Genomic DNA, 25,419 nt, shown 5'->3' on the forward strand with positions numbered 1-25,419 from the left:
AATTAGGGTTGAATCTGGTCCCTGACACTCTCCAAATGTGTACCAGTCTCATATGTGGTTATAATGTGAAGTGTGAGCAACACAACTGCCTACCTGACATTTGACCAAGTCACATATTTTTGACTTTACTGAAGATGAGCTGCTATGTGGTGATGAGTTACAGGAACCACACTAGCAATCATCTAGCATAAAGAAGTTCATTTCTGACAGACTGCATTACTAATTTTGCATCTAGTTACTGCTCTGAACTGTTGATTTGAGTTGGAAAGCTGAGACCTGCCAGTTTTTGATTCTATAGAGTCCACAACCTGCTAGTCACAGTGAGATTATGAACCGTTCTGAAATAACTCAATTTGTGGCCAACCTGTTCCTTTCAACTGTATGGAAATGTCTAAATATCTTTGATGGGCTCCTGGCACATTCCACAATCAATCTGGAGATCTTTACACCCATACTGCTGTTGTTCAAACTGCTGTAATATGCAGGCATATTATATTTTCTAGCTGGAATACAAGAATTTTTTTAAAATTTTTGTTCATTTAGTTTCTATGCACTTTTAACACAAACATGTAGTCCAGGAAACTCTTTCTAGTTTCTTTGTTCTCTATAGCAGATAATATCTACTATGCCCAAGGGGATGTTGTGGTCTACTTCTCTTACATGTTAGTAGGGTCTGACTGCACATCTTTTGTTGGCTGAGTGAATGATGTCTGTATGTTACAGCCAGTGAATTCTGTGAAAAACAAATCACATGGTGATGCCCTTGTATGAGAAAGTTTATGATTTCTTTTAAATGTGAGGCAATTATTGATTCTCAGTTGTATCTATTTTCTGATAATGACTAGTTCATTAGAGATTTATCTTGAGACATGAAGCAGTATTGTATTCAATGAATCTGTAGGAGCAAGTGCACGTTTTTTTTTCATACAACTATAATAAAAACTGTGTTCACTATATCAAACTTGTCCAGTCTTTATTTTCACACAAAAAATTATATCTAATTTTCGTATTCAGACTGCTCTCAAATTTCCTGGTTGATCCTGCTGTTATTAGCAGGTCTATCTAATACTTGTTCAAAAATATTTTTTTTATCTGAAAATAACACAGTACTAACTGAAAATAAGTTATGTTTCCTTCACTTTTATATACAACTAGAATGTACATGTCAGATCATATTACAGACCATCAATACTTTTTTTGGATAAAAAAAAAGATTTGGGGGTGTAGTTAAGATTATTTATTAACAGTCCTTGTGCCTTGTCATACCGCTATTTATTATAAACAATGATGTCTAACAAGTATGATAACTATATTAAAAATGTAACGTAATGAAACTTTAAAACATACCTTCATGCAGTATATATTCTTACAATTTTTAAAAGATATGATTAGTTCCACAGAATCATCAAGAGATATTACTGCTTCATCTAATGACAGGATGGTCACAGTGAATGTAATTGTGGCCCTGTAGTTAGTTTCAAGATTACACCAAGAAATATTACCCATGATGTTGCATCTCATGTACTTACTTTTGCGTGTTAATTATAAAAAGACAAGTAATTCTAAGTAATGTATGAATTAATAATTTATTTCCAAACAATGAAATACAGAATTAACTCTGCAAATAATCCCTTCTAAAATAGATAAGCTGTTTGCTGGAGGCAGATGCAGTAAAGGTTGTTTGTTTAGATAGTTGAAAGTTTGTATAATTGTAACTTCAAGTAATATTGTGTAACATTAACTATAAGTTAGGATTAGCTCCTTATGCTCTACAGCATCAAAACATTTGCTCATACTTTCTTAACAGTATATTGTAATGATTTATCTAAATAGCTCAAGACTTTCAAAACTAACTATCCAGAATAGGGAGACTTGTAAAAAATAATGTAATGTTTGAGCATAAAGCAGACTTGCAGAAGGCAAAATGATAACAGGACATCTAGTCAGGCATCAAACAACTTTTTGAGAAGCACTATTACCTTTCCAATTGTGCATAAGGCAGAAGCTGGAAACCTGGGAAATCCTACAGTTCACATTTTGTGTACCTAAAAAAAAAGAGAGACAAAAGTAGGAAATGTTAGAAATATAAAAGTAATATTTTTCCAAAGAAAGCTTGTTTATAATTTCACTAAAATTTTGTTGTTTCTTTGTTTTTAGCCAACTTTATATTTAATAAATATATATACACTTTTTGAAATACCAGTTTGCATTTTGGAAAAAGTAAATCAGGTTAATAACAGTAAAAATTAAGCACTTTGATATCTAAGTAGCAAATTTCATAAAAGAAAATCTTGGCAAGGTGCAAAACTACATAGAAAATGTAAAGATTGTTTTTTACTTATAATTCAATATTAAAAATATTAAGGGGAACTAACTCACTACCCTCTTACATGCTTTTTGATTTACACAGGAAGTTGTAATTAACTATGTTACACTTTAACCTTCAAGGGGGACTGGCATTAACCTGTGGAGATTGGCTTCAAAAGGAGATGGTGCTAATTTGTAAATAAATAGATTTATTTATTTATACTTTAAAGTTTTCATTCATTTTTAAGCAGCAGGTTAAGAATGTCATATACTTTTGTTTTACTGGAATTGATGATGTAACAATAGGATACATCTTTAGAGTTTATCTATAATACAAGTTCTTGAAGATTCTAGATATTATGATGCCTTTGTTCTCAAAAGTTCGCCAAATTGTGCAAAAATGGATTTTGGAGGAAGGTTATTTTCAGTAGCTTTCAAATAAAAAATCCAGAACAAGAAAACCGTTTTCTTTAAAAAAAAAAAAATTTTAGTATCTCAATACTAATTGCTGAAAGTACAAATAAAATTAATTAAAAGTGTGGGAGTCAAAAGTTCATAATATATATATAGATTGTGCAACTTTGTGAATCTATTGTTGTTTTTTACCACAAGTATTGCCATTTTAACATTGCTGAGAGTTACTTGAAGTGAAGTTAAATGACAAAAAGGTGTCCTGTTGTGGTTTGATCTTTTACGCAATGTACTCAAAATGTTGTTGTGAATATAAGTTTGAAAATATATGAAGTATGAAATTGAAAACATATATTTGTGAATGTAATGAGCTGGTCCATCTAATATAAAATAAATTCATAATTCATACAAAATGTTTGTTTTACAGTATTGTCTTACTTTTGACCTTTCTACTGACTCATTACAGCTTTCTAATTCAATTTGAATAATTATTAGCAATGAAAACTTGAAAACAAGTTACTTTACTGAGCCGCATGTTAAAATACATTGAAATGTTTAGAATAGTTCAGGCTTATAAATATTATAGTACAAAATGTCAGAGAGAAATATTGCCAATTTGTGAAAGAGAGAATGTGACGACAGATGGGCATGGCAAGTGGGTCTGATTTCCTAGTTTATTTGATCGTAAACAAATAAGATCAAAGGCTATAACAATTATGCTTTGCCTTAATAATATTTATATTATAACGAGTAATTTACATCCAGTTCCATAATTCTCAAAGGGATGCTAAATAAATTAGAGAAGATGGAAGACATAGATAACAAATGTCAAATACTTATACTAGAGAAGATTGAGGTTTTTTTAAACATTTTCTGATAAAATCAAAAATTATATAATATTAAAATTCGATTTATTAACTACATTTTGTTGCCAACTGTATTCGTATAAAATGATATTAAAGAAGTTTAATTAAATTTTGAATGTAACTCTAAACAGTTGTGACATGCACACTTTGACCTTCCTACAGCAAGAGGGTTAACTGGAAAAATTAACTATATTTTAAAAACTGACTCTAAGATTACTTTTTTTAATTATAGCTGTAAAGTTTTGCTAACTTCCTAAACATTGCATAACCATAAAATTTATACATTAACACTGTGACATTAGAAAGATCATAGCAACTTCACCGTAACAAACAGATCTCATACTTATGATAATGCAAATAGACACACTATGTTTTCTTTCCATTAATTCTTTCTAATTTAACTTGTGAGGATACTGCTAATAATATGTACTGTGATAGTCACTTTAAAGGAGAAACACACTGATTAGTGGAGTTTAATGAGAGAATTATAAAAACTTCAAATTAGAAAAAAAATCTTAGAAAATTCTAGTTTATTATTTCACTAAAGAAATATTTAGGATTCAAAAAAGGAAAATTAAAACCACTCAACTAACTAGTTTTTGTAATGTTTCATCTTTTAAGAGGCTAAATGTGATGACAGATTTAAAAAAAAGCAACTGAAATCCACAATGTATTTAAACTTCCCCCCTTCCAACATACACACTTCAAGTAAATGCTTCATTTCAACTTTAGTAAATCCTATGGTGTTTTTATTTGTTTTGTAGGTTATGTTTAATATACTTCACCAAGTATTACATGATCTGAACATTAAATAGACTGCTCAAGTGGAAAAACATTTTGAAGTCATGCTTGGATTTAGGAGGGATATCAATCAGCTTTAAATAACACACGTTACATTTTTATTTCCAATTCAATAATTACTCATTTATATTATACATATAAATAGCTCTAAAGTTTACTAGTGCAGGAAAATTTGATAAAGATGAATGCACTATATTACTAAATGTGTCACAAAGACAATGAGATCAGTCACAGCGACTCCCTCAGCACTAAAAAGGTTCAATAAATATTGAGCATTTTATTTACTTTTTATTCTCATCATCATTATTATTTACATAAACGAGTAAATCTAACTCCTTGAAAAACAGAGAAATATTTCCAGAATTTGGGTTAAACTTCTCCAATTTCGTTTCAAGTATATAAATTTCATGAAATATGCAAAATGAGATACTCTTTTAAGAAAAAGTGCACTCAGGATAAAACTTTGAAAGAAACGTACTTTACCTGCCAGGCCACTGTGATTCTTTATCTGTTAAAGGTACATAGATTACACCCATCAAAGATGTCTTCTTGATCTCCCCACTAGGAAGTTTATCTATTTGTTCTAATAGTTGGTTATGTCCCTCTTTCCCCACTGGTACAATCAGTCGACCACCAGGTTTAAGCTGAGCAATAAGCTGGATCAAATATAAATAAAAAATTTTAACCAATGTGATGAGTTAAAAATAAACAGACTTGCTGCATGCAGAAGTTACTTCACACAAAGTTCTAGTTGATTTTAAACAAAGATTAGTGTAAATGTTAATGAGAAATATTACAAACCTAAGTAACTTTATTTCCTAGATATAACTACAAGTTACGTAACAGTGAACATGTATCAACAACTGAGGCTTCACTTTTATACACTGTAGAAATGAACCACTACATGTTCATACTTTTACATCTACTTGATATGTACTATAAAAAAGATCTTTCTACTGTCAAAAATTACTTGTCAAGACACAGAACACTAAAGTTTTCAATTTGTGATTCCTTTATAGAAACTAATTATAATCTGTACTTGTTTTCAAACCTGAAATGCAGACATGCCTTAAGAAAATTGTAATTCACTTTATTCATTGCAGCTTCAATAAGATTTTAATGTTTACAATAATGAATATTTTACAAAAATATTATTTATAAGAAATACCCAACTTTCAGTACATTTCCTAGATTAGTTGAATAAACAATGAATAATTACAAACACATTTGGAGGGATTTTGTGTGGTCTAATCAAAGCAATTTGACTAATTATGTCAGAAAGCATTCAACTTAACAGGCTTTCAAAAAGCTTATTTTTTCAGAATACATTTAAGCTCCAAATAATTAACAAACTTCACTCTAACAGTGCCAAGTTGGCTGTCCATCCACAAATAAAACCAACAATTTCATTTAAACTGCACTGTAAATATTACACAGTGATTTGCTGAGAAGTATGTTTACTCAAAATTTTAATGAAGATGATGTAAAGTTGAAGTTTAGTATCCATCACAGGCCTGTATGTAGAATGTTTGAGGGGAGGAGTTCTAATTTGCGAGAACAAAAACCGACATGTGTTATGCAAAGCAAGAGTCAGCATGCTAATTTGTAAAAAACAAAAAATAGGTGCTACGAGATTAAATCTGGAAGCAATCTTGTATGAAATATAGCTTAAACAATTGTATGGCTGCTCACATAAAATCCACAAACATCCATTGAAAAGTCAACAAATCATCATTCTGTTGTAACACTGCATGGGGAGCTAGACTTAAATCAGCATATGTACATACGTTTTATTATAGTAAAGTACTGTACTATCTACATGCTGAGTAGTTATTAACTGTTAAATTATATTACTAATTTAAACAACTGTACAACAATAGTACATTATCTGTTTCAATACTTGGCTATCATATACGTACATGTATGCACTACTGAAATAACATATTAGCATGCTCCATTCTTCTGTGGTGCTTTTCCATAAATAACTTGCATACAGTTTCAATGTTGATAACAGTGACATAATGATTATGCTAGAACAACCAGTTTTTTTTATTTGAGTACACCTCTGGTAATTATTCAACAGGTGGAGAGCAGATGTTAAATGTTCACATGAACAAGAACTTAGTGGCAATGTGGCAAAGAGTTTCCATAACAAAAAGATGTTTGATACACTGAAGCATGCTTTTAAGCAGTCAGCCAATATCTGGGGCCTGTCCTGGAGAAGCATAGAAAGCCATCTTGTCTTCCATCAATGAAGTTCTTCATCAAACATATCAGAATTTGGCAAATCTTCCTTTAAAAGTCTATAGCCTGTCTGATGTCAGAGAAAGAAAACTCTTGTGTGAGTTTTGATGGCACAAGTTTTGGAATTAATGCTTCTTGCTTTACATGTGCATCAAATCTAGAGGAAAAATTACTGATAATGTGGTCAAGAAAAGAAATGGTTATTGTTTTCTTAAAGTAATCCTCCATGGAACTATATTCTCCATTTGCACATTGGACTTCTCGTTGACTAACTCGTGGCATGCTAACATTAATATTAGATTTGATTACAATGTTATGTTATTTCTGTGCTTGAAGATATGATGTGAATAATCATCTACGTTCACTCTTAGTGAAGTTAATTCTTTACAGCATTGTTCTATTAGGGAAACACCAAAATCAATGGCTTGGCTTGAATCTTGCAAATTTACAGAGGCTGCTTTCAAATAGTAATGGGAATGTTTTAAAGTTGCTAAACAAACAAGAAGAAATGCTCAGTAGCTGTGGCTGTCACAAGATCTCAAATTAATCAAGAGATGGAGCTATGAGTTAAAAGTTTGTACTTGATAAAAAAAACTCAAGAGTCATTCTATGAGCCGTTATGCCACAGCTAAAAATTAAATCAAAGGATTCCAGTATTTTTAGATAAGCCATAGCATTTTTCTTATCTTCAGTAGTCCAATTGTCATTAAATATTTTAAAATTATCATCCCTGTACACAATAACCTCACACATGTAAAGTAAGAATGGAGGATGTAAACAGAACCTTTCCCAACCTTCAATATTCTCAACGCAGCATGTAAGGCACACATTGAGTAGTGGAAGACATGATGAAGCTGCTCCATGCTGGATGCCCTTTTCATAGATTGCCTTTAATAGTTCCCCACACTTACGTGAGGATTTAACCCAAATAGTTATTTCTTTAACTTGATAGATAAAATTACATATTGGTGGAACTGAATGTGAATTTATAATAGCAAGATTAAGTGGGTGACCCAAGCAATAAGTATGCAAGACCTAGCTTTGCATATCTCAGATTTGTTTTTGGACACCAGATCATTTGCCAGCCATGGTGGATGCTCCATAATATCCTTGATCACACAATTCATTTAGAGATAATCCAACATTAGTCAATATCTTTGTAATTGCACATACAATATCTGTCCCTCTGTAGCTTAACAAGGCCAATAAATTCTTCCCTAATTTCATAGCTTTCATCTACAAAGTGGAGACATATTGTTCTACATTGTAAGAAGACACTTCATCAGCAAGAAAAGGGTATAGAATTCAGCTTTTATTCCTTTGTAATTAATTTTTACTCGAATTACATCATATCCTATGACAGTGATAATGTCACTTTGTGAGTGGGGAGATAAATATGTAGAATTTTTTTGCCTTGGGATGATACATAATGAGCTCTCAATATTTCAGTACAATGTTTCAGCAAAGGCAGAAAATTACCAGGAGTTTTTGAAGAATTTTCATTTTCACTATCACCACATAATGCAAAGCCTTGTTTTCCTAAAAAACAAAATGGCATGAACGATTTGATTAAAAAAAATGTTTATTCTAAGTTATATGTGACTGAAGGGCACTGTTGGTAATAATATCAATTCTATGGGATGGTGGATTTTCAATGGAAGCCTTCAAAGCATCAGCAACCTGCACAGGATCACAATGATAAACAAGCTTAGAATTGTTGCTTAAAGGTATCACTAATTTTTACCCAGTTTTTAAATGATTTGTTGACAAGTACTACTTTATCACGTCGACTGTGCACTGGAAGGGTAGCACAAGAACCATAAAAAATGCCATCCAAGTTTGGGCTGTATAATAACCATGTGTATTTTTCAAACCAAGCTATCCTAAACTTGCAGTTTCACCCATGAGAAAAGATGGTAGGCAAAACTTTTAGTGGTGCCACATGCTTAAAATATAGGAATACTTTTCAGCATTTGATAGATTACTAATAATTTGGTGTTTTTTATCAAGTGATTTTGTTGGTGTCAAAGAATTGCCAATGTCAATGCATGGCTCAGTGACTACAGAAATACCATGACAAATATCTGATGAATCCATTATTACTGTAATGCAGTGCTAAGATGATGGTCCAGAAAGAAAGGAGTTGTTAGTGCTTAAAGCAGTTTGAGGCTGAAGTAAACCAGTTTGCATATCATCTCCACAAGAATATAGCTCAACAGCGTTAACCTCACAAGCTGCACGTTCATCGTCAGTACCAGAGAAAGATGGAGATGGTGACTGGGTGTGTCATTAGCAGTGTCTGAAAACAAAAACATACAGCAACTTTAAAGAGGCAACCAGTATATAGCTTTAACATGACATTATAGTTTATATCATATATAAAATCTATAGTAAATGTTGTTGTACTCGTATATGTATATATATATATATATATATAAATAGACTAATTATTATATCATGTATAGGTATTCCTGGATTAAACACTAACTTTGTAATATAAAACACCAGACATATGCATAGCATAACACAAAATAGCTATTCTACTTGCATGTCAAAGGCTATATTAGATACTAAAGCAGCAAAGCTATATAGTACTTTACCTTGGTCGTTATGTGCCAATCCCTTTCTTTTGCTGACAAAAATCATTTGTATATCACTGCATTCAGATTCAAATAGGTGCTTCTTTCTGTTCAGTAAGAAGTGTCAAAAATATAGCTTATATATTGTATACTATGTAGTCTCAGGATTCTTACTCATACATTTGGTAATTTTCAAATGGGTTTAAGATTAGTACAAGTCTCTGCTCCTTCCTTGTACATAAATAAAAACCTACATAAATGCTTAAATCTCAAACCCACATTCACTTCATAGTTCTATTTCCAAAGCTTGTTTATGCTCAAAACCATGTGTAACTGTTAAATATGCACAACTGTTTCTGTTAAGTTTAATGCAAGCGTTATGAACTGGATAGTTTATATAGTGCAGTTGTCATACTTAATTATTTTTAGAAGCAAGAGTTTACATAATTGTTTACAAATCATACATGTACATTCAATTGTTAGGAGTTAGCAATTGTTATATTGTTGCATCATGTTACTAGAACTTTTTGAATCTTTCTGGATTTAATTGAGTATTATTACATCAGAATATCTAGTGTTGTGTGTAATGTTCTAGACTTCTGTTGGAGTATAAATACATGTCAAAAGATTAATATTTAGACTGCATGATTGAGTTTAGTGATAAAGAGTTTAAAGTGAGATTATCACAGATTGTATCAAGACAGTCAAAACAACCTGAAGGCACACTGTATGTTAACTAGTGTGATAGTTTAGCAATTTTCTACTTTCTGTACCTTGGACTGTGGTAATCCAAACTAATACATAGTTTCAGTGGATGTGCTCTACTGGACCCTTACTTCACATACCAAATTTCAAGGCAACATTAAGAAATACGAGATATATAAATTATCCAATTTTGATTGAATTTCTTCCTTTTTTTTTTGCATTGAGAGTACAAAAATTTTATTTGATAAAAAAATATATTTAACTTTCATGGAATTTTTTCAAATTTGGTAAACTGTTAGAACTTTAGAGCCTACAATTAGGTTTCAAATTTGGTTTAAATATAAGCCACATGTGCAAAGTTATTCAACAAAAACCACTAAGTTTTGAAAAAAAATAATTCTCATGCCCACACAAAGTCACGTGAGCTATCGATCTAAAACTTTTAATACAACTTCACCTAAGAGTAAAGGTGGACTTTTTTTTTTTCCAGATTAAAGATACCTAATTTAGAGCAGCAAAGCTATAGGGTGAAAGCACATTCAGATACATAAGTGTTGGTTATGCCAAGGAAACTAGGTTAGCAGTTTCTAGCTCAAGTTTTCAAAAGAATCATACAGGAGGACAGTGATGGATTAAGGCTTTGGCAGTTTGGGTGACTGGCAGGGGCCCATGGTCTAAGGAGGGTTGCCAATACAGAAATGAAAAATTATAAATCAGATGAAATTTTAAATATCATATTATGTTAACTATCTCAATATAGGCTTGGTTCCAGGGACTGACCACATGACCATTTTGTGCTAGCATATAGTTTCAATACTATAACTATTATTTCAGTATGTGTATCTTCACAAAATTAGGCTGTTGTTTAGTAAACATTACAAATCGTTTGTACACATAAAATCAGTTATTTTTTTAATGAAGTATTTTTACTAGAGATTTGTCCATAAAAATATATCTTTTATTTTTACTAGTCTGAGTGCAAAGTTATATTTGCTGTTATGTTAAACTTATATTAAAGTTTTTCTTCATTACCCATTCAAGCCGTCTCCAAGCATTAAAATTCAGCTAAGCTCGTCAATACGTCTCCCATGGTAACAAAAGTTGAACTGGAAGCAAAACTAAAATTTCTGTGTAAAGAAAATAATATAACATAATACGTCATTTGATAAAAGGAAGCCTTGGCTTTCTATTGGCGATAAACAATATAGTATTAAAAGTCAGAGAGAATGATTGGCAAGTTCTAACAGAGGATGTTACAAGCTGGGAATAATAAGAGGAGTCCAATTTTCTATTTGATAGCTCTGTAACCAAATAAGATTGAAGGCTATAAAAATTATGTTTTGCCTGAGTGATGGAAATATTATAATATTTAATTTATACTAAACTTTGTACTTCTTGGAGATGTGGGGCATAAATTAGAGAAAAGGGGATACCTAGAGAGAAAATGTCAGAATTCTCAAACTAGGGGAAATTCAGGATTTTTTAAATATTGCACTATAAAATTAAGAACATAAAATTTATATACTATTAAAATATGGATACTTAGCTACGTTTTTATGCTATATGTATTGGTATACCATGATAAGAATGTAGTTTAATTAAATTTTGAATGTTGAGTCATTAAAACATCATGACTTGCTGAAAAGGATGCCTATTCTGGATCATATCTAAGTTGCTATGGAAACATGTACATTCTTTCAGGCAGCTAATTCTAAAGCCATCCTAATTTTATTTCATTGAATTTGTTTAAAAATGCAATCTGCACACAAATCAGGAGCCCAGAAAAGAAAAGAACAATAAATATGCGAGGAGCAAAGAAAAAAAGAAACTGCTACATTGTTAAAGCTGGATATGTTTTTCAAGCCAAACCCAGCAAAAGACCAACATGATATCATTGTTGTTGATGCAATAAAAACAGAATCAACTTCAGGGGGCAATGAGGACAACAGCCCAAATATTAACTCAGATAAATCGAACACCACATACACTGATCTTAACTGAACCAGTGACAAAGATTCATATCAAATTAGATTGTGATGAAGATCTCGAGTCCAAAGACAGAGAGCTTCAATTCATGAATATCATTGGCCTATGAGGAAACAACATGTATGAAAAATTTACAAACTATCGGATTGAGAAAAGTACTAAGAACTGTTAACACTGTGATGGAAAATTTCAAAACTTGGGCGTAGTTAAAGTGGAGATGGTTATCACTGATACTGTTTGAAGGATTATTTCTCATGTGCGTACCCACTGACAGGAAAGCATATTGAATACACATGGCTTTGCTATTCACCATCTGATGGGAAGGTATACTGTTTTACATGTAACCTTTGTCTCCATTAATTGTGGGTCCAATGACATGATACACTGGGATAGAAGGTTTGTTATGAATTTCACGCAAAGCTACACAAGGGCTATCTGCACTAGCTGTCCCTAACTCAGCAGTGTAAGACTAGAGGGAAGGCAGCAAATCATCACCACCAACAGCCAACTCTTAGGCTATTCTTTTACCAACGAATAGTGGGATTGACCATCACATTATAACACCCCCACGACTGAAAAGGCAAGCATGTTTGGAGTGACAGGGATTCAAGCCTGCAGATTGTGAGTTGAGCACCCTAACCCCCTGGCCATGCCAGGCCAGTGTTGGAAGGATTTCATCTCATGAGGACAGCAAAATATACTGAGAGACCATGATAACAATGTGTACAAGGCAATCAGATATCAGCTGTGTAAACAGTAAAATTGTATCCCAACTTAAAAATGAATGTGATTACTGGCAAAAGATGCTATAAAGGGCTGTAAGCATGATTAAGTTTCTCCATGAATGAGGACTTTCATTGTGAGGTAGAGGCGAAATCATTGGGTCTACACGCACTTTGGTAACTATCTAGGTATACTGGAACTTCTAGTAGAGTATCACCCATTTATTGCTGAACACATCAAGTGCTTCGCCAACAAAGGCAAGGGACACACATCATATCTATCCTCTACTATTTGTGAAGAACTAGTATGTCTTATAGGTGATAACATACTTCAGGTAACTGTCGAGAAATTAGAACTGCAAAATTTTATTCATTGTTTATCGATTCAATGCGAGATGTCACACATTCTAATCAATCACCTTTGTGGTTTGTTATGTTTCACCAACTAGTCCTGAAGAAAGATTCCTGAAGTTTGTATCGATGTGAGGCCATAGTGGCCAAAACATAGCTGAAATGATACTGACCATTTTGGAGGGGAACAGTATTGATATAAAAAATTGTCACAGCCAATCTTACGAGAATGCTTCCAATATGAGTGAAAAACAGTGGTGTTCAAGTTATCACCTGTGACAGAAACTCTTATGCACCTTATATACCATGTGCAGCTCACTCATTAAACTTGGTTGGAAAAAGCAGTGCTGAATGTTGCGTTACAGTTGTAAGATTCTTTGATATGGTACAAATGTTATACACAATTTTATCTGCATCAACATATTTCTGGCAATTGCTTTGCAACAAGCTGAAACCTTTATGACTATGTGTTGTCAAACAACTTTCTGAAACTTGGTGGTTAGCAAGATATGAAACTTCAAGACTTTTGAAAGGCTACACCCCCAAATGCAAAGTGCTGATTTCTCAAGCAAATGATGTTGAGAAAAAGCTGTATGTAGAAATGAAGCTTGATCAATAATTGATAAACTTGGAGAACTAGATTTGAGTATTTTCATTGTTATTTGACACACATTCTTGGAATGATTCCACCACACAAGTCTCACACTCCAACAAACCAGCTTAGATCACAATGTTGCTGTGTCCTTATTGGATGCCCTTATCAAACTTGTTTATGATCAGAGAAGAATGTTTGGCAATTTCGAACTATGCTGAACTACGTGGTTATAGTGAGTATAGTTCAATTCAAAAGTGCATCTGTGTGCACAACCATCACCATGATGATGGAGATGCAGTGGATACCATACTATCACCCAAGGATAAATTCAGAACTGAAGTATTTTTCATTGTGGTCGACCAACTTGTCACTGCATTGAAGTCCATCTTAATGCATATAAGGGTGTTGCCATCAAATTTGGATTCCTTTCCAAATTATCACCTCTTTCATGTCAAGAAATCAGCCAAGCCACAAAATATCTTGTCGATTTTGATTTTAACATCATTTGAAACCAAAATAGAATATGAACTGATCCAGTTTTCCACACTGGCAATTCCAGAACTTCGACATTCATTCACACAATCTGAGCCAACAGAATCAGTGGAGTTAAAAATGTTCCTCTTTCTCCATAGACACACTCTTATCCACACATTTCCTAATGTTGAGATAGTGCTGGAAATATAATTGTCTATGATGGTATCAGACTGCAGTAGGGAATGATTATTTTCGAAATTGAAACAGATAAAAAGCGAGCTCAGGAAGAGAATTGGTCAAAAACCAACTAAACAGTCTGTCTATAATGAACATAGAATGTGACATACTTTGAAAGCTAGACTTTTTGAAACTCATTGAAGAGTTCACTTATAATAAAGCCAGAAAAAGATAATTCTACCTTTTTACAGCTAGGTATGCAGGTTCTAATGAAGTTGTCTTCATGATCATTCATGAGTGAATAAAATATGTTTGCACATGTTTATGGTTTGTCTGTTGTTTTCAGTGTTACAAGGCTATGTATATCATTAAAATGTTCTCACGTGCATATGCTTAACATTATGGTTTTGATAGAGAAGTTGACCCAATTTACTGGAGATCACTATATCTATGATGGGAAGGGGGAGACCTTTTCTTCTCCTACTGTGCAGGGCCCAAGCTGCCCTTAATCCGTCACTGTAGGTTCACCTACATTATTCATTATTCACTGCTAATATCTAAGCATAAATTTTCTAAATTGTATGAAATTCTCCTAATTAAAGAGCATTTATATTAGCTTAAGCAAATAGCTTTAATAATTATGATTAATATGGCTGTACTAAGAGCATGCAGGTGGTGACAAGAAACTGTTGATCTAGTTTTCATTGCATTACTATAAAGGAAGTTATTAACACTGTTGTAGAGAAAAAGAACTACCACCATACATTTTAAAGAACCTGTTTTGTTCTGTAAAGTACAGGTCTGCTCTGAATAACAGAGGCTGCTATTATTGGTTACTATTGGCTAATGTTGGTTACAATCGAATGTCACTTACTTTCTTGCTGTAATTTGTTGGTGTGTATTGACATAAAGTCATGATATCTGATCAAAAACACCTTAGGTGTGAAAAAAAGGTGCAGCCAAGAAAGGATTGAGAATGCAACTTAAAGGAATGAAATCAAAATTGGCATCCAAACTAGTAGCTGCTCTGATAGCATTGCTGTAAAATTCTTATCAATGCTATCAGAGTAGCTACCAGTTTGGATGCCAATTTTGATTTCATTCCTTTAAGTTGCATTCTCAATCCTTTCTTGGCTGCACCTTTTTTCACACCTAAGGTGTTTTTGATTAGACTGTAATAACAGAGCAGAGAAGAATAATTTGTCTTGTCAATTGTGTTTTAAAGTAATTGAACCAGTCTGTATGGACTTTGACAAAAAAGAAAGAAAAAAAATACAACTATTTTTCATATATATACATTTGAGTTGTTTAAATATATTATTTGAAAACAAGTGGACTGTCTTGCTTTTTGTTTATTGTTGAAATTTATCACCAAGTCACAGACACCTACTGTAAAGGATCCGGCCTTCAAAACCTGGCAGTAGAAATAAGGCAGAAAATGCCAATGTTTCATCAGAAGAATGTAAACTCTGTAGAAGACTTTAAATATCATAAACAGCTGCACTATAACTATATAAGCATAATTTTTTTACATCACAAAAATGATGAATTTGGCCGAACCCTCTCTGCATACTTGCGTGCATTAAGACTTTAGCATAACTCTTCACTGTGTTGTAACTATGCAAACAGCAAAAGGCAAGTAAAATTTTTCAAATATTCTTAAATTAGTATTTAATACCAAGAAATATTGATCAATAACATCTGTGTATTTGGGAGAATAATTGTTATGAAATAGAAAACCACTGGAATCAGTTGTCCAAGTGTGTTTTTGTGATTTTTCTTAGTTGACATAAAAATAGTAGCTATTTTAAAGCATACAAGACTAAAAATAAACTTATTGAAGGATGTTTAAAGAGATGGGTAATAATTCACTTTAGATGTAGCTTGCAATAGCTTCGAAATAAAGTTTGACTTACTAATGCAGATCCTCATCAAATCAGGTATTTAAGCAGGTCCAAGGTCAAGATTTTTTTTTTTTCTTGTGATAGTACTATTCAGAAAATGTTATTGTACACAATTACTATTTCATACTTAATGAAATGCTGAAAATTTATTAACTCACTCAAAACAGGCTAAGTCAATTTGCCTGACCATTTGACCTCTTTGTACTAGTTTCACCCTTTTCCCTGCCATCCTTTACTTCGCATGTCACAAGGTTTTAGTGACTTACATTCAAATTATAATTAAACTACTTTTTGTTTATGTTATAACAATTTGTATAGCATAAAATCATAGCTAATAATCCATATTTTAATAGCATATAAGTTCTTAATTTTATAAGGTAATATTTTTTAATATTTAATTATTTAGTGAATTACTCCCATTAGTATAAAAAAGTAGGGTTAAGTATCATTGACAATTGACAGCAAAAAAAGAAGACTCGGGTAAGTACTCTATTTCTTGTTTTTCATGTTTATTCTTTATTTATTATAAAAGTAACTAAAATGTAAAAATAGGGATATTCTTAGGTTAGTTAAGGTTAGATTAAGTAAAATAAATAATAATATAATAAAAATGTTTCCTGAAGCACGCATGCGAGCAGCTCGGAGTAGCTCATGGGTAAGGTAATTCGATAGTGTAATTTGAGCTCCACGTTCCCCATGTGATTTACAACTTATAATAGTACTTAACCCAACTTTTTCATACTAATGGTAGTAATGCACTAAATAATTTTATTTAATCAAATAATGCACTAAAGAACTTAGAATATTAACATGCTAATATCATCCAAGCTAGTTTTTATCTTTCCCATGGGAATGAAACTTGTACTGAGTGAGAAATTGACAATTCTCTGTTCAGAAAACAATGTAATATAATATGTCATGTTATAGATGAAAACCTTGGCTTTCTATTGGTTATACATAATATAATATCAATCCTAATAAAGAACTATTAACAAATCCTGAAAGAGAGGCTGTGACAGGTGGGTGTGATAAGAAGGGTCTGATTTTCTATTTGATGGCTCAGTAACCAAACAAGGATTGAAGGGTATCAAAATTATGGTTTCTCTGGGTAATGATGATTTTATAATGAGTAATTTACATTAAATTTCTTACTTACTGGAGGGGGTAGTGAATAAAATATAGAAGAGGAGATGGCTAGAGAAAATGTCACATTTCTCACACTAGGGGAAATTCAGGATTTTTTAAAATATTGCCTTATTAAATTAAGAAATTAAACTTATATATTATTAAAATATGGATTAGTAGCTACAATTTTATGCTATACTAATTGGTATAACATAAACAAAAAATAGTTTAATTAAATTTTGAATGTAATTCACTAAAACCTTGTGACAAGCACAGTAAGGGATGCTTGTGGTGATAGGGTTAATACAGAACTCATTTATATCCTGAGATTAGTAACTTAAGAAATTTCAAGTGTTATGAAATGTGGTATTTATGTTGTTTTTGTAATGAACTGTTATGAAATAAATGCGGTTGGTAACCAAAATCCAGCATATGGATTGTTTCCTACAGAAAAGACTCAGAAGATGTTAATTCTGTACATATATATTACAAGACTTTAAACAATGAATGAAGTCAACTACATACAAATAAAATTTCACATTAAATTATCTTACATCATTTGGTAGCTGAGCTGCAGCAGCACCAACATGGATTGCATCATAGGGGGCTTCATTTGCATAGCCTTTTCTTCCATCACCAACTGTACAATATTTAGTTAAATCATAATAATATCACATTCAGTACATGAATCTATGTCAATAAACTCAATTCTTAAAACATAAAGATGTTATCTCTAAGTTCACTGCAATATTTTTGCAGAGTCTATGTAGCAGAGAACCTAACAAAGCCATTAGTCTTCCCACCTTATGAAGCCTGTTATCAGAAACAGTAACTAAACCAACACATGAAACTCAACACCAGCAATTATAGTGCAAGATAACAAGTTTAACCATTTGGTATTTTGTCAGGTGGTTTAAATTTTTTGTTTTTATATTACTGAATGCATTCCACTAGTATTTTCAAGTATGTGGAAAGTTTAAAACTTTGCATATCAGCTTTAGATAACTACTTACCCATAAGTCCATATTAAAAGTGCAGTGATAATAAATGACTACCATACAATTTCACTACTCCATAATTTCTGTGTTACTCTATATTCAGCCAAATCGCATGAAACAACTACATGCTTCACACTGAAGACACACTATGTTTAGCTTATTATGCTCATAACTATAGCCTGTTCATCTTACTCCATATAAGGCTGCTAGTTAGGTAGCATGAAAGCAAAAGTGCCAGCAGCTGGAAAATGTGACAATCTTAATATACCTTTCTGTATTGGTATATTCATAATCTAAAGAAACTGGAAAAAAAAGTCTGCATAGACAGTACAATAAAACTAAATGAAATGTTACTTGTCAAAACAGCAGATGGAAAACACTAAATTTATTTTGAAATTATGACAATGCTTTGGGCCAAGGCAGATATTGTCCAATATTGTTATAAAAGCTAAAAAAAGAAACAAATTCAAATGACAATATCAGAATAAACAAATGGAGCATATACGTCACATCATGTACATTAATTGTTGGAAAAATGTTGTGTAGGAAAAACATACAATACATTAAAACACAAAATAATACATAATAAATTATGAAAATTAAATAAAAGTGTGTGAATGAAAAATATATCAAGCTATTTCAAAATAATGGTAAGAAAATACAACAAAATATTATGTTTACAGGTACTAAATTACTAGTTAAAGAAAAGGGGAAAGAACAGTAAAAAACTTAGGTAACAGTAAGAAAATATACAAAATGATCAGAAGAAAGCATAAAATGAAAGAACTCTTTTTGTTTAATCCTGATAGAGAATGAGTTCCTAGGATAAAAATAAGGCATTGTTCCTTGCATTCACAGGAGGAATGTTCAACTGGAACAGATCTTAAGACAACTAGTTTGAAATGTGACAGACTGTGCTTTTCATTGCAAAAATGTGGGAGAGCATCTCATTGATATTACCATTAATAATATGTCTTCTGTGTTCACAAAATCTGTAACTTTGCAATCTGATTTATTGATATATAAAAGTTTGCAAAGTTCACAAATTACAAAATAGATGACAGTCTTAGATAGATGAGTGAAAGACCTTTTAATTTGAAAACAACCCTTAGGACCAACAATCAAAGTACGATTATCCACATGATCTTAAGTCATACTGAGTGATTGTTTACAAGGAAGTCATCCTGGAGATGTGACCGAGTGAACAATGTTATTGTCAAATCTGAATCAAACCAGATAATTCAGTAAATGTGTGTTTAATTGATGAATTAGTTTGTAAAATGTGAAATTTGTTTGTTATCATACTAATTATTGTGAAGCCATAATACAACAGTATCGATACATCGTCTGATATGATACAATTTATGTATCTTCACGAATTTTGTCAAGCTATCAGTAAACATTGTCTTTTTTACAGAAAAAAATCAAAATATCTAATAAAGTATTTTTGCTAAAAATTAATGATTCAATAAAAGAAGATGAGTATTGAATACTACGTGTTGTCTTCATTTCTTTTATCAAAAACATTACATGCAAAGTAACAAGTTATCAATAACAAAATAGACAGATATTAACTTTATTTTATTTCTCTCACCAACTGCCATTTAGTTGATCAAACCTGAGAATTTGAAAAATCACTGTAAAGTGTGAAGTACTTAAATAAGACAATGTTAGTAATATAGATAATAAATTACAGACAAGATTGTCAAACTTTGTAACAAACCATTGGTAAAAACTTCTGTATCTAGATAGGTATTGTATCACAGCATCAATATCTAAATACATATCATATCGACTACTATGATGAGATACGCTCCCCTACTAATTACCACTGGACATACAGCAAGATGGTATGGAAGTATTAGGGAAGAATTTCATTTTGTATGTACTGTCAAGCAAGTAAAAGTTTGAGTTCAAGATATGCTGTTGGTTTTGTAAAGAGCATTATGATGAGAGATGGAAAACTGTGTGAAGAGAAGAAACTGGTCTTTTCTTCAGATTTGGAAGTGAAATCATCCTCCTCATTAGAGACACAATAAAATAAAAACTGTGAATAAAGAATGAAACATACAGTGAAGGGAAGATGACAAAGAACAAAAAAGCATAAGAATTTGTAATGGACATAAATAGTGAGTTTGTCACTATCAATATTTATGTCCAAGTCAACAAATGAAAGATTTGTACCAGAAATTTACAACTGAAATTCATTGAGGGGTGAAACTAAGAAAAGAAATCAGTAAGAATGTCAAACTTGGTTTGGTAGCCACTGAATGCACCCACAATGTCATCAATATATCTACAGTAAAAAAAAAAAATACAGGGATCTATGAAACTGTGAAAAAACTTGGGTGTTCAATGTAGCCAACAAAAAAATCATTTTAGTACCCATACCAACACTAAAAGTTTGCTTATAAACACTGTCATTAAGTCTCTAGATATGGGTAGGTCCAAGTGTGCATGTCTAAACCTTTTTACATTATTACATTCAAAATTTAATTAATCTATTTTATAATCAATGTATGTCAATAAACTTGGTATCAAGATATAACATTTGTAGCTTCTATTGTTGTTGCTTTAATGAGCTATATGCCATAAACTGCAACTTGCATGCCACACTCCTCCTACCACAAGCTGTCTTTAAAAAATGTGAATATTCTTTCCAACATTTACTATTAGATAATTTGTAACCAACAGAAAGTGAAGATTTTAATTTAATGCTTTCTTATGATAACTGCTCATTCTCATGATCAGTTTGATGAAGGTAAGGATATGTTTTAACAAATGTATAGCTTAGTTAGAAAGCCAATTAATCTATAATAGTTTTAGGAATATTTTATTATCGTATGTTAATATTTTTTGTCCTTAATTGCACATTTAAAATAAATAAAAATTATGTAAAGTATTAAAAACACCGTTACAAAAAATACTTACCTTTGAGAGCAAAAAAATACAAGACCCACATGTAAATACTAAATTTCTTGTTTTTTTATGTGTGCTTTTTATTTATTAAGTAACTAAAATGTAAAAATTAGAAACTCATTAGGTTAGATAAAAACATTAGACAAAAAAACTCAATAGCACAAGCAGGTATTGTGCTCAGCATGTTGTAATTTGGCTGAGCATACTTGCATACTGGCAATTCAATGCTGTGTTTACACAAAGCTTTCCTGCTGCAATAGTGCATTTTGTTGCTAATCTAAGTGGTAGTAAAGCAATAAAACTAAATGAATGGGAGATTTGAATTGTATTAGATTTGCCTGTAAGAGTAAATACTGTGTAACTCTCTGTAACAATACACAGTCATTCTTAGTGGTTAGATCAATCAAATCAACAGAACAGGTATAGCGATAGGATAGAGACAATAACAGACCTTATATACTGGAAAATCTTTTGATATTCGTTAAGGAGATTCTAGAGATTATGCAAAAGAAATTTGAAAATGAAAAAGTATATTTAATCTTAAGACTTTGCACTAAAACTAGTTAGACTCCAAGTACAAAAATTTACAGACAAATCTTTAGTAAAAATGATTAATAAATATGATTTTTGGTATAGAAAAAGATTTATAATGTTTGCTTAAAACTTGCCAAACTTCATAAATATGCACTTACTACTTTAAAAGTTATAGTATGTATAGTTTCAGAGTTACAAGTTTGTCCAAAATGGCTGAGCTAGTGTAAAGCAAGTGAAATCTGAAGGACTTCTGTCAGTCAGAGTACAATTTCAGTTGGAGGTTGAAAGTTTTTTTCTCTGTCCAAAAACCTTATCAAAAGAATGACAAAAAAAAAGTTATTTGAAAATGAAAATTATTAACCCTATCACAACAGGCTCATGTATACTACACAAGCCTGTAACCACCGTGTAATCATGGTGGTTTACATACTATGACTCTGAAAGTACTTGTTGCATTTCCATGAAATTCAGCAAGCTTTCAGTAAACCTTTTTTAGTCTTTTGTGGCCAAAAAATCAGAATTTTTAATTAAGTATTTTTACTAAAACTTTCTCCTTAATTATATGGTGTCAAAAGTTTTGACAGCTCCAAGTGTAAAGTGATTTTCATGTTAAGATCAAAAATGCTTTTCTTCATCTGAAAATTGTCAAATTTTGTTTGCACGTCAATTTTTTTTCAAAAAAACTTCACATTTTATCTGTTATTTTCCATACTATAACTCAATACATGGTTGGTCAATTTTACCAACCTCATAATCACCATAAAAAAAAATCATTCTAAATAATTCTAAATTACCCTTTTTTCTATCTGCAAGAATTGCAACTTGTAACAGGAAACCACAACTGTTTATCCAAAGTAGCTTAAAGCTTGTAACAGTATAAATCTATCTATACTTAATTTTATTGCTTTTATTGCCTTTTGAATTGTGTCTAACTGTAAATCAATTGGTGAACATGTAGTGCATGTTACCCTATCGAATTATGTAACACCCAGGCTACTCACGAGCTACTTGTGAGCATATCTTTTGAAAAATGTTTCTGCTTTTTATATTTTACATAATATAACCTCATCTAATGTAATAAGTTTCTAATTTTCACATTTAATTTACTTACTTTTATGATAAAAAATAAAGAATATACATGAAAAATAAACAAATTTAGTACTTAGCTGGGTTTTTTTTTCCTGTTGATTGCCAATGAAACTTAACTACTTTTTTTATAATAATGGTACTACTGCAATAAATAATTTTTTATTTAAATAAATAATGCACCTAAGAACACAGAATAATAAGACATAAAAAACAGATAATGTCCTATAACTATAATAATTTCTACAGCTTTCTAACTCTGCGATAAGATACATTAAAAATTCAGCTAAACTCATCAATGTGTTTCTCATGAGAGTAAAGTTTGAACAGGAAGGGAAATTGACAATTCTCTATACAGAAAACAAAATAATATAATACGTCATTTGATAGATTAAAACTTTGGCGTTCTATTAGTTATAAATAATGTAGTATTAAATGTTAGAGATAACTATCAGTAATTTGTGAAAGAGAGTATGTGATAGGTAGGCATGGCAGGAGAGGTCTAATTTTCTAGTTTATGGCTCTGAAACCAAATAAGATTGAAGGCTATATGCTTTGTCTAAGTAATAACTATATTATAAGGACTAATTTACATTAAATTCCATATTTTTTGGAGGGTTGGTAAATAAATTAGAGAACAGGGGAGACATAGAGAGCAAATGTCACAATTCTCATACTTGGGGAGATTGAGAATTTTTTTTAAATAATGCCTTATAAAATTAAAAACTTAAATCATATTAAAATTTGAATAATTAACTAAGTTTGGATGCCACGTTTATTCGTATACATTGGTAATAAAATAGTTTAATTAAATTTTGAATGTAACTCTGTAAAAGATTGTGGCATGCACACTTTGATCTACCCAGTGCAAAAGGGTTAATTAACTGAATGGTACAGAAGGAATCTTTAATCTGACTGGATAGGATTTAACAATGGGAAAGAGAATATTATCAAGAAAATTGTAAATTAGTTAAATGATGCAGTGAAAAAATTACCACAATATCATTTTCATACAGTTAATCTTACTTACCAACCATTTTGATTCGTCCAGATTCCAACAACTGTGGCTTATCTTTTTTGATGTTTTCTACAGACATATTTACAAGTTCTTCTATGTGGTCAATGCCTACAGCCAAGCCTGTTTCTCCCACCTAGAAATATTACAAGTCTTACATATAAAATTGTTTCATTACACTACTTTCATTAAGTTATTTCTTTAAGCAAACAAATTATTTTCCTGAACACATTCTTTTAAACTGTTACTTCAGTATATCAATAAAGTATAAGTAACGTTCATTAAGACCAATTATACGTCTCATAAAACCTTAAGTACTATAGCATTTTGACATATATCTTACATATAGATTTCTATAATTATTATTGAGTTTAACCCTTTCCAGACCAGCAAACATCTTTCAGGAGTTGAGTGTACACCTGCATAAGAAATTTCAAAGTTTATGTGAAATAATAATCCTAACTGTATCTCCACACTTTTCAACTCAAAACGTATTTTGGAATTGATATTTTCTCATTCTGTAATAAAGATAAATGAAAAACATATAACAAATTTCATTTCTATGCAGCTACAAAGAGTCTCACCTGTAAACAATGTATCTATTTTTTTTTAGAATTTTTCAGCACAAGTATATTTTAGTGTATGCTAATAAACTGTTATTCACTGAAAATATAATCACTCATGCCTTGTTTCTTAAGTGATTTTTCATCTCTGTTAGTGGTTTTATTACTACAGCGACTTGTTCCCACTGTTTTATGTCAAAGCATGCAGTTTAAGCAATTACTAATGAAGCAAAGCTTTGAAAATAGCAAAAGGTAAAATTTAAATACCATTGCAAAGAGTAGATTATAAACTATTTTCATTGGTGTAACATGAATAAAGTGGTGTAAGAAGTAATTTATGGTTTAATGAGAAAGTGATTAGATGTAGCTCCTACAGAAAAGAACTTTAGAACTCTTAGGAACAAATCACAGGCCTGGGATTTTTTTTTTAGTTTTTAGTTTCTTTAGACATTATTTTTGTTCCTGAAAATGTTTTAATGTTAAATTATATTTGTTTAAATGTTATGGCAATTTTTTTCTACAACACAAGTACAGTAATGACAGTTAAATGTTGTGATGACACAAACTTTTATTTATTGAATATTATTCTTAAGTTTTGTATTCAAACAATGCACATAAATAACTTATAATTTATTAGATATAAATTGATTCTGATCAAGAATACTGTTAGCAAAACTCTGTTACCTAGCCTGACCTTGACAACATTTTGAAAGGTGAGGTCTTAGGTCACCAATAAGTCTTTATCAATTTACATGGTAACTACTGTAATTGTCAAAATAAACTTTCAAAAGAAATATGTTCATGAAACTAATCAAGTTGGAATTGATTGGATATATAAAAAGGAGCTTTTTAATCAACAATAAAAAAAATTAAGTTCTAAGATAAAAGAAAATATTTTTAATATTTTTCAAAACAATGTCTCACAACAATATTTAGGAAATTTCATGACAAACAAAATCACAAAAATATAATTATATGAAATTCTTAATCAAAAATCGATCCTATTTAGCATGTTACCTCCTATGTTTCATGCAATTTGGTTAAGTATTTCCACTGT

General features: G+C 31.2%; 1 protein-coding gene across 5 annotated transcripts in view; it reads right to left on the bottom strand.

Annotated features, from left to right (window-relative positions):
• Positions 1-1,567: 1,567 nt before the first annotated feature.
• Positions 1,568-25,419, bottom strand: part of LOC106465330 (protein-L-isoaspartate(D-aspartate) O-methyltransferase-like) — a 42,924-nt gene continuing 19,072 nt past the window's right edge. For 4 of the 5 annotated variants that reach the window (XM_022393191.1, XM_013925542.2, XM_022393190.1 and 1 more), the window contains exons 5-8: positions 23,815-23,935; positions 17,802-17,887; positions 4,869-5,041; positions 1,568-2,045 (exon numbers count right to left, since the gene is read on the bottom strand). In XM_022393191.1, coding sequence (XP_022248899.1) covers positions 2,024-2,045; positions 4,869-5,041; positions 17,802-17,887; positions 23,815-23,935 — 402 coding nt within the window. In that variant the 3' untranslated portion in view covers positions 1,568-2,023. Of the gene's footprint in view, positions 2,046-4,863; positions 5,042-17,801; positions 17,888-23,814; positions 23,936-25,419 lie in introns of all 5 variants that reach the window. The other variant, XM_013925544.2, reaches the window with a different exon arrangement.

This window comes from Limulus polyphemus, unplaced genomic scaffold (assembly GCF_000517525.1).
Source record: "Limulus polyphemus unplaced genomic scaffold, Limulus_polyphemus-2.1.2 Scaffold1910, whole genome shotgun sequence".
Taxonomy (NCBI): Eukaryota; Metazoa; Arthropoda; class Merostomata; order Xiphosura; family Limulidae; genus Limulus; species Limulus polyphemus.